This window comes from Aptenodytes patagonicus, chromosome 2, assembly GCF_965638725.1.
Source record: "Aptenodytes patagonicus chromosome 2, bAptPat1.pri.cur, whole genome shotgun sequence".
NCBI lineage: Eukaryota > Metazoa > Chordata > Aves > Sphenisciformes > Spheniscidae > Aptenodytes > Aptenodytes patagonicus.
This window is the reverse complement of record NC_134950.1, coordinates 118,358,082-118,371,943: the sequence shown is the minus strand read 5'-3', so window position 1 is coordinate 118,371,943 and position 13,862 is coordinate 118,358,082. Positions and strand designations below refer to the sequence as shown.

Genomic DNA, 13,862 nt, shown 5'->3' with positions numbered 1-13,862 from the left:
TCAGCTGCCACCAGAAATGGTGGATTTTTTATTTTCCCCCCAAATGAGCACAGGATTTGGAAAGAGTGGTATAAAGACTGGCAAACTCCTGCATGATTCCTGCATCCAGTCTAAGTGGCTGGATGACTGGTAGCCAGCTTTCTGGAGTTGCTGAGAATGAAGAGAAGAGCACCCCGTAGTAAATAAAATGCTTAATGCCATTAGCATACAGATGGGGTTGTTTTGCTTGCCAGCCTTTGGGAAGTGCGTAAGACAAAAATTGGTCAACTTTTGCTGAAGGTATATTTGAAAAGGGAGAGGCTTTTTCTTAAACAGTAATGTGCGGTGGTTAAATGGATGGAAACTGCCTCTTGTAGCATAGGGTAATGTATTGTGAACCATGGTTATGCTTGCCTCCCAGCTGGGACATTTTCCGCTCACCTGAAAAGCTTTTAATACCAGCAGGTTCATCTCCAGAACCCTTTAGGAAAGATTCCTCTTCCTACCTCTAGCTTTTGGGCATCTGGCAGAAGCTGATTGTCTGGGCTCCTGCTACGATCAGTGGAGGGTCAATGGCACTTCAAGGGTGTGATTCATTCCACCTTTCTTGAATGCTGAGTCTCCCTGTGGAACATCTTGTCTCTCTTAACAATAGAAACAACCTTGTCATGACCAACTTTGACTGATTGCCTAACTTTACATGGTTAACATTAAGTGCAAACAGTACCTCCACTTCTACCTGCAGTAATGCAACTGGAAGATCAGTTTCTACAGCTCGTGTGTGTTCACGTTCTTCTGTCGTGTTTATAATTTTGTTCCAAACAGGACAGACCAAGAAATCCAGACATATACCATAGCGGTAATAAATGCACTTTTCCTTAAAGCACCGGATGACAAGAGGCAGGTAAGTTGTTGGGTCTTGTTGTATATCTACATATCTGTAGGAAAAGTGTGTCATACTCATACCTGCAGTTGTCCCAGTAATACGTTTCCTGCAGCTAATTCAAACTGAAACTTGTTCTGTTGTTTCATGCTGTTATAATACCATTCATTTTAATAGAGCTGCCTCTATCTTGCACCATTATTAGTAGGGATTAAGCATTCTTCTGTGTTTTTTTAGTTCCCTGTAACCTCACGTGAAACATATTGCCTGTGGCTGGCTGTAGTATTTATTGTACTGAACTCTTTGCCAACACAGCTTGTAAAACCAGGCTATCTTTTTGGTAAACTGTCCGTCCCACCTGCACCCCTCCCCCCCTCCTGCTCCCCCCCCCCGATTTTCTCATAAAAATTGCATTCCTTTTGAAAATGGAAATATCTTGCCATGTAAGCATTTCATGACTTTCATACTATACTGTTTTAAGTTAACTTTAGTGCCAGAGATAGAAGTCTCGAAAGAAAATATTTCAAGATTGCTAGTTGCTGTTAAATGGGGGTGGAATGCAATGTGTTATGAAATAGAGAAGTTTATCCATGTTTATCAAGTCATTAGCCTGTGTCAAAACAGATTTAGTCATTTTTTTTTTTATTTAACATTTCTGTCACCAGGAACAGTGATGATAATTCTTGTGGTGACATACTGTTAGTGTCCAGAACAAGTTCATTGAGAGCTGCTGATCAGTTCTGACAAAGACTTTCTTTAGATTTATTTAAATTCTAAAATGCTGGAGATTGTTTAAACAAACATCAAAGCCCTAATGGGTAATTTTTCTTTTTTGCTTCAAAAATATTTTAAAAATTACAAACAGGGGACAGTAAAACCATGGTTTAATTTCAAAAAAAGCCTTTTTTCCCCCATTCCTTTTTTCCTTCTTCCTCCAATGCAGTCTTCAGTTATTAAGGGAAGAAGACACCTAATGAACAAAAATTGGAATAAAAACTTTCTTTCAATTTTGACCTAAATCTATGATAGGTCCTTGTAAGAGGAAAAAAAAAAAAGATTCACTTTTTACATTTGTAAATAGTAAATAGTTGCTACTGCTTTGTTTTTGTGAAAAGTATGCTTTAGTCACATTTGAAGTTGAGAGACAACGTCAGATGCAGATAAGACCTTAATAGGAACCAGTGGGACCGTGTTCCTGAAGACGACAGTACCACAGGGTCTTCCCAGCAAGTGAAACTGTATTTCACTGGCAGCACAACCATCTAGTGAGGCTGGCAGTAGACCATGCAGACTTCACTTCACCTGTAGTACCTGCTGTTGTGACACAAGATTGTTGGTCATGGAGTTTATGATCGTTAGAACATAATGACCTGATTTGGCTTGAAGGCTAGTAACTATGACACTTGCAGAAAATTTCCTTTAGCCTTTAATAACCTATAATGTGTTCAGAATCTGTTAGGTTTCTCTTTATATCTATCTTGTGGTTAATTAGTAGATCATACATTGAAGGTGGTAGGTGTCCATTAGCTTCAAGATAGGGATAACTGATATTGTTTACTGAATTCTGTCTTTCCAAGACAACAAGCTGAGGTGATGCAGTCTCATGTAATTATCTTACTGTGGGTCCTCAAAAGTTAAGGTTCAGCACGGTCGTGGTTTAACCTGGTGGGCAGCTAAACACCACACAGCCATTCGATCACTTCCCCCCAGTGGGATGGGGGAGAGAATCGGGGGAAAAAAAAGGTAAAACTCATGGGTTGACATAAAGATAATTTAATAGGACAGAAAAGGAAAGGAAAATAATAATAATGATACAAGAATATACAAAACAAGTGATACACAGTGCAATTGCTCACCACCTGCTGACCAATACTCAGCCAGTTCCCGAGCAGTGGCCCCACACCCCCAGCCAACATCCCCAGTTTTTGTTCAGCATGATGTCATATGGTATGGAATATCCCTTTGGCCAGTTCGGGTCAGCTGTCTGGGCTGTGCCCCCACCCAGCTTCTTGTGCACCTCCAGCCTCCTTGCTGGCAGGGCAGTATGAGAAGCTGAAAAGTCCTTGACTTAGTGTAAGCACTGCTCAGCAACAACTAAAACATCAGTGTGTTATTAACATTATTCTCATCCTAAATCCAAAACACACTACTGTACCAGCCGAAACCAGGACAAGCACTCGCCACTAATATGGTTAGGAGTGAGAAACTACACCAAACCCTGTATGACTCTAGGAGCTTTGTCACCCTCCCTGCTGCTGTCTTACAGGGACTGGCATGACGTGGGTGACTGCACTGCAATTAAGGAAAGGATTTAAATTGGTGCTGGTATCTGAATTCCTTCCCCTCCTTTTTTTTTTTCTTTTCTATTTCTGTAATGCAAAAAGCCAAGAGGTTCAAGGTTTTTCTTTATTAATGAGGACTTCCTTGTTGCTTTGCTTTCCTCTGCCACTGTCAAGGACCAAATCATCTAGAGAAAGCTAGGTTATTTAAAAAAAAAAAAATCTTTATCAGAAAAGAGCTGTGAATTTGAGCATTGAAATGATACTGGGAATGTTTGAAACACTTTTTCTGTCAATTGTCTGCATTTTTACAGTGACATGTTGCTATGGGAAATGAGATGGCAAATTTTGTCAAAAAATTCTTGTTCTCATCTGTTACTACAATACTTATTTTAGAAGAGGCAGCTCATCAGCTGCTAATAACCATATAGCCTTCTTGGAGACAAAGTTGATTTTGTTGCAGTAATCGGTGTTGTGAATGCTTGTTGCTCCTATTGGTTTCTGGTCCAGTGACAAAAAACAATATCCCAATAAAGGCTTTTTAAATTACAGGTATAAAAAAGAAATGACAATTTAATAATCTTCTCCACAAAGTAAAATAAAAGAATTCCCATTTTTTTTACCTTGAATGCAGAAAAGACTACCTCATATTCTTTACCTGTCCATCTTTTGGCAGTAGATATACTTTGACAAAACCAGCCGGTTTGTTCCCTGTAATGTGAAGTATAACATGTGCCTGGCACTGCCCCTGTAGCGCAGTTGTGCATTTCCCACAGAGATGGAAGCATCTGTACCATTCATTCCTTTGCTGTTATGTGCAACTGAAACCTGCTCAGCCAGAAAAGGCTTAAAAACTAAAGCTGAGTTTCTCTTGTCTTTTGGTCCCTTCTTCCTTCTTTATCGTTCCAAATGCAGCACCCTTTATCTGGTATAAAGAAAACAGACAACATCCATGACTGCCTTCTGCCTCGAAATGAGAATTACTTTATTTTTGCAAGCAAGTTCTCACCCTAATGCTTGCTTTATTTACATTGTTTCTGCAGCCACGTTTTGGCAATCCAACTCTTCGTATGTTTTATGCAATAGTCTCAGTTTTCCTCTTTTCTAGTTTCTTGTTTGTTGTATAAAAGTAACCAGTATGTACTCTATATTACTCTTCAACTTTCTCAAAGATCAGCAGGAATTTTTAAAAATTTATTTCTCCTGAATGTGAACAATATTCTTTTGATATGGTGCCAACTGCACAGAATCACAGTGCATCCTAAGAATGTCCTTAAGCATGTGTCAGCATTGATGTGATTTGTTGTGCTGTATTATGTAAGGCTGTGATACATGAGCTCTAAATCCAATCAATGATCTACTGATACCAAACATTACCCCTTTGTGTACATATAAACAGTGTCTAAATAGCAGTGTGCAATATGTTATCCAAATCTTTAAATAGTACATTTTGAAAACGAGAATTTAAAAATAATTACATGATGATAATTACTCTAAGTTGTATACATTGCATATGCTAGCATATGGCCACATACTGCGCACACACATATTTCTATATTGATGGAAAAGATCATGGAACTTAAAAATGAGGTATGGACTTCTAGGTATGGTTAAGATTAGACTCTCATGCTTGATAAGTTTAAAATATTCCCTCCTATGCATTGTAGGGCAGTTTGCAGCATGGACAGCCGGGATCAGCTGCTTAAGAATGAAAGTAAAAGCATATTCACTTTGATAGTGACTTCAGACAGGTCTAGAAAGAGAAGTTAATGTAAGGCAAAATAATGGACCAATGTAAACATTGCTACCAAAATATGGGGGAGAAGTATTATTTGCTATGATGAAACAGTACTGAGTTGTAGGCTGATTTACTGAGTGAAAGTTAGAGCACTTGACCTGAAAGCAGCCAAAATATTAATGTAAATAAGCATGTTGTTTGATGTCTCGTTTTAAAGTCCTGGCTGGCTTCCATTCCATGCTTCCTTCTGTGTTGGTTGGGGGGGAAGGTTGTGCTTGGACAAGTGTGTGTAAACACTGTTTAACCCACAGAGGTCTCTTCTGAGGTCTTTCATTGCTGGTTTTGGATCACCAAAGTCCTTGGCTTGTGACATACTTTTCACTTTCTTTGCCCCTTTTCTCATAGTAGAGTAATCTGAGTTTGTGACCCCCAAAATAATGCATACAATCGTGTAGCTGATACGCCGCTTCATTGCATTTCAAAGTAACACTGCAGAAACTTAAAACGCAAACCTTTTAAGTCAGTGTTCTTCTAGGTATGGCACTAAAATACCTGCTTCTGGCTAACTTATTTTTTTTTAATGAAATCAGGAAATGGCAAACATTTTGGCACAAAAGCAGCTTCGCTCCATCATCTTAACTGTAAGTATATAATTTTCTAAGCTATTTTTCACTAGCAGAGAGAAAAGGTGACTCCAGTTTTGGTGTTCATAGGTTTTATCTTAATATATTTTAATTGCACTTGTATTTTGATATGTTTTGAAGCCTGTAATATACAAGATAAAGGTTTGGTTGTTGAATGGGTTCAAAACTGATTATCAGAAAGAGTATTTTCCCAGTCAAATAAATTGTGGTTTCTTCATGAAAATATAATACTGAATAAAAGAATAATACCTCAAACATTTTCTTTCCATGGAGAATGTGAACTTTATTGTGCAGATGAGGGGTTGTCTGAGGAATTTATAGCAAGTCCTCTGTGTTAAGCTGATGATAGCTGAGCAAGCCACGCAGGGCTTTCCATCTTGCAAAATGAACCTCTGTGTTTTTTGGTTCTACAGATTATTCTGTCTTGATACAAAGTTGCCCACAATTTGTCACCACTTGCACAAAAGAAGCATGCTCAGAGTGAAGCTAATGAATGCGATATAAAAGACTTGCATCTGCTATTATGGAAAATCAGAGGGATTTTGCCTTTGACCTTAGAGTATATTACATCTTCAAGGGAACAAGGGAAAGTGCTCTTTCTCTGTTATGAGATACTAGACAGTGTAAAACAAACCAAACAACAACCAAACAAGCTCTCGCTCTTTCATTCACTGTCATAATTTCAATGATGCGTACAAAAGCCAGAATTTGTTTCCGAAGGTGTTTTTTACACTGCTTGTGTTCATAAGAAATTTGGTATAAGCATATGGATAATATTCTTAGGTGTTCATTTACTATCGTAAAATGCTCCAGTGCCTTTTGGCAGACAGATTCTTATATTCTCTGGAGCTGTACAATATCAGTTGCTGTATCCGTCTCCTACTTGATGACTCTTTCCTTATGTATGCTCTGCTGTGTTTAGTGACCTGGGTCTGTTTCCCATACAGAACCACTTGGTGTTTTTTGGCACACCAGGGATTTTTAAATTGTCCATCAGTTTGGAATCTGCTTTCTGAATGGGATAATTCTGCACATATGGGGCATTGTATGCTAATGTATTTCTGATCAGTCTTCCTCATACAGAACGGAGTTGTCTGATAGAGGTAGGATTGTGGTGTGATGTTGACTCCTGCAGCAGTAGCTGTGTTATATCAGTGTATTCGCTGGTTGTGTTTGCAGCCTTAATACTCCTCTGCTCAGGCAGCTACTCTCTTAAATATTTTCTTAATATACTCCCTCTTTTTTTTTTTATACAGAGCTCTAATGCTCTTGGTAAGGAGTTAATTTTTCATCTAAGTGACTTCAATACTGTTTTGTGGTTTTTTTTTTTTTTTTTTTTTTCCTTTTTTGCCACTCTCAACATATGCACAGGCTCTATCTAGTGGCTAGAAAGAGAAAGTTTCGGTGCGTTGTTATTGTAAAGTCCTGTCCCTTAAAGTTACTTATATAGTACCTAAGTCAGTCCTGGTTTGATTTTCTTTTTTCTGGAGTATACATACACTATTGCACAGCAAACACATACTAACAGAAATGGAAACACCTGAGCGCACCTGATGTAATTTTCTGATAAGATGGCATTCACCGGCATTTCTCTTTCTTTGCAGCATGTTATCAGGGCACAGAGGGCCATCAATAATGAAATGGCACACCAGCTTTATGTTCTGCAAGTACTTACCTTTAACCTTCTGGAAGATCGAATGATGACAAAAATGGATCCGCAGGATCAGGTGAGCATCTAGCATGATTTGGTCAGAACAGGAAGAGGACAACTGCTCATTGCTCTGCCTAAAGCATGCTCTCTCTCTCTTGCTCCCCTCCCCCCCCTCCATTTCTTAAGTTTGAGGCACAAAAGTTTGGCTCTCAGTAATGTACATGCAGTTACCTAGTGCACATCTCCATAGAGAGTGACTAACACAGTGTTGTTAGTATTGATGGTAGGATGGTTATCACTGTCTTGAGACATTTCTAGTGATGTGCAACTGCAGCAATTCCTCTTGTACCCATTCCTGTGCTAGCAAAAATGGACAGCTACCAAAAGGAATGCAGAGTGCTGAGCCATTTTGATTTCGGCCAGCAAAGTGCTTAAGTACCAGCTTAATTTGAAATGTGTGTGATCTCTTGGCTTCTGTGGTTTCATGCCTGTGGTTAAAATTGTGTAGTTAGTGGCCTTGCTAACATGGGTCCAGCTACTGTAAGTCTTAAGCGTCTGCATGTGAACCCCATAAATGTGAGGACTTTGGAAAATGGGAACCACAAAGTCATTCTTGCTAACTGTCTCTCTGAGTACCAAGTAGGGAGTTAAGACAAAGAAAGGTTGGACAGTGGAGGGAATACTGGTTATTAAAGTGAGAGGTAAGTTATTTTAACGGATTTTTTTTTAACCTTGTTTTAACATAGGCTCAACGCGATATCATATTTGAACTCCGAAGAATTGCATTTGATGCGGAATCTGAACCTAACAACAGTAGTGGCAGTATCGAGAAACGCAAATCTATGTATACTCGAGACTATAAAAAGCTTGGATTTATTGTGAGTATTTTTGCGTGGTGGTACACTGAAAGTGGGTGAGTGCATCTGTTGTAGTACATCCTATAATCAGTCACTTCTCTTACTTGGTCTTCTGGCTATTTCCTACAAGGGAATAGCATAATTTCTGTGGTGGTGTGGTTTTTTTTGTTCCCCCTGCCTCCCCCTCTTCCCCCCCATCTTGTTAACTCCACGTGATTCTCATAGGGTTAATGAGAAGAAATAACTGAGGTCGAAGCACATAATTTTGCATGACATGCCATAATTAAAATCTAACTTTTAATGATATCTTGGATGAGCAGGCATTGTCTAATGGATCTGTGGCAGACCTGTAAAGTCACTGTACTCTGTTAGTAATAATGTGGACTGATGAACTCAATAAATCCGAGGTAGGACTCTATGGTATTTACTTACAGGGCCTTGTGTTTTGGTTGCTTGAAGTCCTTCCGTCTGTGAGTTGGGGATGCAGAATCTCTCACCCTGACTTAATCAGACCAATTGGAGTTCTGGTCTTGGCTGAAACTCTGTTGGGGAACAGAGCGTGATCTGGCTAAACTGTTGCATACATTTATATCTGTGAATAATGTGTATTTTTCCCCCCCTCTGGAAACAGGGCATGCACACATACACTGCAATCAGTATCTTGATTTATTGTTTACTTTAGTATGCAATTTTCTTTCTTCTTAGGTAAAATTGTATGCTTCATATCTTACGTGATTCATTACTTTGCTCTTGGCCTGGCAACTATACACTGAATATAGTACAGTAGCCACAGTTATAGACAGGGTGGTTTTAAACACTGTTGGTGCAAGCTGAAGCTCACTGTGCAGTTTGAGCACTCTGCTCAGATCTGTGGCGTGGGGCTCAACGTTACCCAGTTCCCTGTGGCTTTGGGAGGAGGCTTTCTGGGTTCTGATAGTTGTTTTCGTTACTGATGAGTGAGGAGAAATTACTGCTGTATCAGTGCTGTTGTATATGTAAGGAGTCATAAGTAAATAGACGGGAAGGGAGGAACTTGGCATTTGGGGATTTTAAGCATGATAGTAAAATTAGGGCTTTGAAGAAGCTTTTGAAACTCAATGTGTTTTTTTGTTGTCTATGAATCTGTTCTCAGTTCCTGTGCAATAGAAGACCATTGCTATCCCAACTTCTGAGACTGGCAATTCCTATGGTGAGATGAGCAGAGGACTTTGGGCCCTCAAGGCCGGAACTAAAAGAAAATGCAGGCCCTGGCTTAGAGACAAATTTCCGAGGGGGAGAGCAAAACCATGTCTAGCCATCAAGTTGTTCCTTGACTGCTTGTTCTCTTTCTGTATGTGAAATGCAAGAATTCTGTTCATTTCTGTCGGCCACATCAAAAAGCTTTGCCCCCCTACAAATGTAATGTCAACAAGAGACAAAGTCCAGACGTGGTTTCAGAAGTTTACAGTATCATTTGTAAAACTACATAGTTAGAAACCTACATCCAGTTGAAGAAACCACAAGGCCTTTCCAGATGGTTGTGATGACCCATGTGAAGTTTATTATAGGCAAAGAGATTTTCAGATGAGACAGTCTTGAGGAGGTTTATTAAAATGCTGATGAATACAACAAAAGATGACCCAGTTAGGAGATCTAAGATACACTCTGCCCTATTGAATTATTTTCTGAGTCAATTGCAAATTAAATAACCTGGCTAAGGAAAGGTGCTTTATTTTGCAGAACACTTTCTGCTTTCCTCAGTGTGTTGTTTCTGTTACACCTGCGTGAGTTACTGTCTGCAGAACTGAATGTATCAAGTCAGGCATTTGGAAAATTAAGAACATACAGTTAGTGACCGTCTTGCATGTTACAGTGTTTTCTAAGTCCCCTTGTTGTCTCTAGACATAACTTTATCACCAGGCCAAGTCTGTGGCTGTTTTAACTGAGAGGTTTGGCCTGAAGTTTAGGTTGTCTCTGTTCCATGGGCAAATGGGAAGTACTTGTTTGGGACATTATCTTTGCAGGCATGAGCCATCTATGTGTCAGAGTGACCGTAGTGTGTCAGGTTGGGTTTTTTTTTTTCCCCCAGAGCAGGTGAAACTTAGTCATTCACTATATGGAATGGAGAGTTCTTAGGTTGCTGTGGCCAAGAATGACTTAAGACAGTCAGTAGCTGCCTGGATAACTATCCAGCATGGTTTATTCCCTTGGATCCATTTTGCTTCTTCCTGTATGTTTATTCCTGCAGCCGTCTCTAATAGAAACCCCTCTCAGGCTGTCTTCTGTATGACTTTTATCTCCTTCAACAAATTAGAACGATAGGGGACAGTAACCTCCTTCATGTCATGATATATTACCCAGAGGAAGTTCCTCTCTGTGCTGAAAGGAGGAGGTTATCAGGGAAATAATTTTTAATCACGTAATTAATATTTTGTAATGATTACCTGCAAGAGGGGCAAACTCGGATGACTGTAGCAAGTGCAGACATACTTCAGCCTTTAATTGCTGTTCTCTTCAACCTATCTAGTAGAGCTCTGGTATGTGTGATTTCCTCATGCTCACTTGGAAGCTGCTCGTCCCCCCAGCTCATTTTCATGTCATGTCCCATCTGTGTGCCCATCCCTGCCCCAGGATTTGGGAATGAAGGGGTAAAGTTAAGCTGTGGAAAAGGACAGGGGGAAGGTGTTGTTTTAATGTTTGGTTTTCACTACCCTAATCTACTTTAGTCGGTAATGAATTACGTTGACTTTCCCCAAGTCAAGTCTTGTTTTGCCCATGAAGGCAATTGGTAAGCAGTCTCCCTGTCCTTATCTCAACCCACAAGTTTTTTCATCCTTTTCCTCTCCCTGCTCTGTTGAGGAGGGGAGTGGGTGAGAAGCTGGGTGGGTGTGTGGCTGCTGGCCAAGGTTAATGCACCACACCTTTCTGGGCTTGGCACATCGGACCCACAGGAGTATAAGGCTCTAGTGGACACTGGTGCACAGTGTACCCTAATGCCATCAAGCTATAAAGGGGCAGAACCCATCTGTATTTCTGGAGTGACGGGGGGATCCCAACAGCTAACTGTATTGGAGGCCGAAGTGAGCCTAAGTGGGAATGAGTGGCAAAAGCACCCTATTGTGACTGGCCCAGAGGCTCCGTGCATCGTTGGCATAGACTACCTCAGCAGGGGGTGTTTCAAGGGCACGGAAGAGTACCAGTGGGCTTTTGGTATAGCTGCCTTGGAGACAGAAGAAATTAAACAGCTGTCCACCTTGCCTGGTCTCTCAGAGGACCCTTCTGTTGTGGGGTTGCTGAGGGTTGAAGTCCAACAGGTGCCAGTTGCCACCACAACTGTTGCCACCACAACTGTTGCCACCACCGGCGGCAATATTGCACCAACTGAGACTCCCTGATTCCCATCCATAAGCTGATTCGTCGACTGGAGAGCCAAGGAGTGATCAGCAAGACTCGCTCACCCTTTAACAGTCCCATATGGCCAGTGCGGAAGTCTAATGGAGAGTGGAGACTAACAGTAGACTGTCATGGCCTGCATGAAGTCACGCTGCCACTGAGTGCTGCTGTGCCGGACATGCTAGAACTTCAGTATGAATTGGAATCAAAGGCAGCCAAGTGGTATGCCACAACTGATACCGCTAATGAGTTCTTCTCAATCCCTTTGGCGGCAGAGTGCAGGCCGCAGTTTGCTTTCACTTGGAGGGGCGTCCAGTACACCTGGAACCGACTGCCCCAGGGGTGGAAACACAGCCCTGCCATTTGCCATGGACTGATCCAGACTGCACTGGAACGGGGTGAAGCTCTGGAACACCTGCAATACATTGATGCATCATCATGTGGGGCAACACAGTAGGAGAAGTTTTCAAAAAAGGGAAGAAAATAGTCCAAATCCTTCTGAAAGCCGGTTTTGCCATAAAATGAGGTAAAGTCAAGGGACCTGCACAGGAGATCGAGTTTTTAGGAATAAAATGGCAAGATGGACGTCGTCAAATCCCAATGGATGTGATCAACAAAATAACAGCCACGTCTCCACCAACTAGCAAAAAGGAAACACAAGCTTTCTTAGGCGTTGTGGGGTTTTGGGGAATGCATATTCCAAACTACAGTCTGATTGTAAGCCCTCTTTATCAAGTGACCTGGAAGAAGAATGGTTTCAAATGGGGCCCCGAGCAACGACAAGCCTTTGAACAAATTAAAGAGGAGATAGTTCATGCAGTAGCCCTTGGGCCAGTCTGGGCAGGACAAGATGTAAAAAATGTGCTCTACACTGCAGCCGGGGAGAATGGCCCTACCTGGAGCCTCTGGCAGAAAGCACCAGGGGAGACGCAAGGTCAGCCCTTAGGGTTTTGGAGTCAGGGATACAGAGGATCCGAGGCCTGCTATACTCCAACTGAAAAAGAGATATTGGCAGCACGTGGAGGGGTTCGAGCTGCTTTGGAAGTGATTGGTACTGAAGCACAGCTCCTCCTGGTACCCCGACTGCCGGTGCTGGGCTGGATGTTCAAAGGGAGGATCCCCTGTACACATCATACAACTGATGCTACGTGGAGTGAGTGGATCGTACTGATCACACAACAGGAATAGGAAACCCCAGTCACTCAGGAATCTTGGAAGTGATCATGGACTGGCCAGAAAGCAAAGATTTCAGAATATCGCCAGAGGAGGAGGTGACACGTGTTGAGGACACCCCAATGTATAATAAACTACCAGAAAATGAGAAACAATATGCTCTGTTCACTGATGGATCCTGTTCTATTGTGGGAAAGTATCGGAGGTGGAAAGCTGCTGTATGGAGTCCCATGCGACAAGTCGCAGAAACTGCTGAAGGAGAAAGTGAATCAAGCCAATTTGCAGAAGTAAAGGCCATCCAGCTGGCTTTAGACATTGCTGACCGAGAAAAGTGGCCAGTGCTCTGTCTCTATACTGACTCATGGATGGTGGCAAATGCCCTGTGGGGGTGGTTGCAGCAATGGAAACAGAGCAACTGGCAGCGCAGAGGCAAACCCATCTGGGCCACCGCACTGTGGCAAGATATTGCTGCCCGGGTAGAGAACCTGGTTGTAAAAGTCCGTCACGTAGGTGCTCACGTACCCGAGAGTCGGGCCACTGAAGAACATCAAAACAACCAGCAGGTGGATCAGGCTGCTAAGACTGAAGTGGCTCAGGTGGATCTGGACTGGCAACATAAGGGTGAATTATTCATAGCTCAGTGGGCCCATGACACCTCAGGTCACCAAGGAAGTGATGCAACATATAGATGGGCTTGTGATCGAGGGGTGGACTTGACCGTGGACACTATTGCAGAGGTTATCCATGAATGTGAAACATGCGCTGCAATCAAGCAAGCCAAGTGATTAAAACCTCTGGTATGGAGGACGATGGCTGAAATATAAATATGGGGAGGCCTGGCAGATTGATTATATCACACTCCCACAAACCCGCCAAGGCAAGCACCACGTGCTTACAATGGTGGAGGCAACCACCGGATGGCTGGAAGCATATCCCGTGCCCCATGCCACTGCCCGGAACACTATCCTGGGCCTTGAAAAGCAAGTCCTAATGGCAACATGGGACCCCAGAAGGAATTGAGTCAGACAACGGGACTCATTTCTGAAACAACCTCATAGACACCTGGGCCAAAGAACATGGCGTTGAGTGGGTGTATCACATCCCCTATCATGCACCAGCCTCTGGGAAAATTGAACGATACAATGGACTGTTAAAGACTACACTGAGAGCAATGGGTGGTGGGACGTTCAAACATTGGGATATGCATTTAGCAAAGGCCACCTGGTTAGTCAACATGAGGGGATCTGCCAATCGAGCTGGCCCTGCCCAGTCAGAATTTTTACGTA

The 13,862-nt window shown here is 42.0% G+C and overlaps 1 protein-coding gene across 3 annotated transcripts in view; it reads left to right on the top strand.

Annotated features, from left to right (window-relative positions):
- Nucleotides 1-13,862, top strand: part of ELMO1 (engulfment and cell motility 1) — a 321,010-nt gene that overhangs the window by 119,138 nt on the left and 188,010 nt on the right. For all 3 annotated transcript variants that reach the window (XM_076330867.1, XM_076330868.1, XM_076330869.1), the window contains 4 exons: nucleotides 805-883; nucleotides 5,470-5,520; nucleotides 7,128-7,250; nucleotides 7,921-8,052. In XM_076330867.1, coding sequence (XP_076186982.1) covers nucleotides 805-883; nucleotides 5,470-5,520; nucleotides 7,128-7,250; nucleotides 7,921-8,052 — 385 coding nt within the window. The remainder of the gene's footprint in view (nucleotides 1-804; nucleotides 884-5,469; nucleotides 5,521-7,127; nucleotides 7,251-7,920; nucleotides 8,053-13,862) is intronic.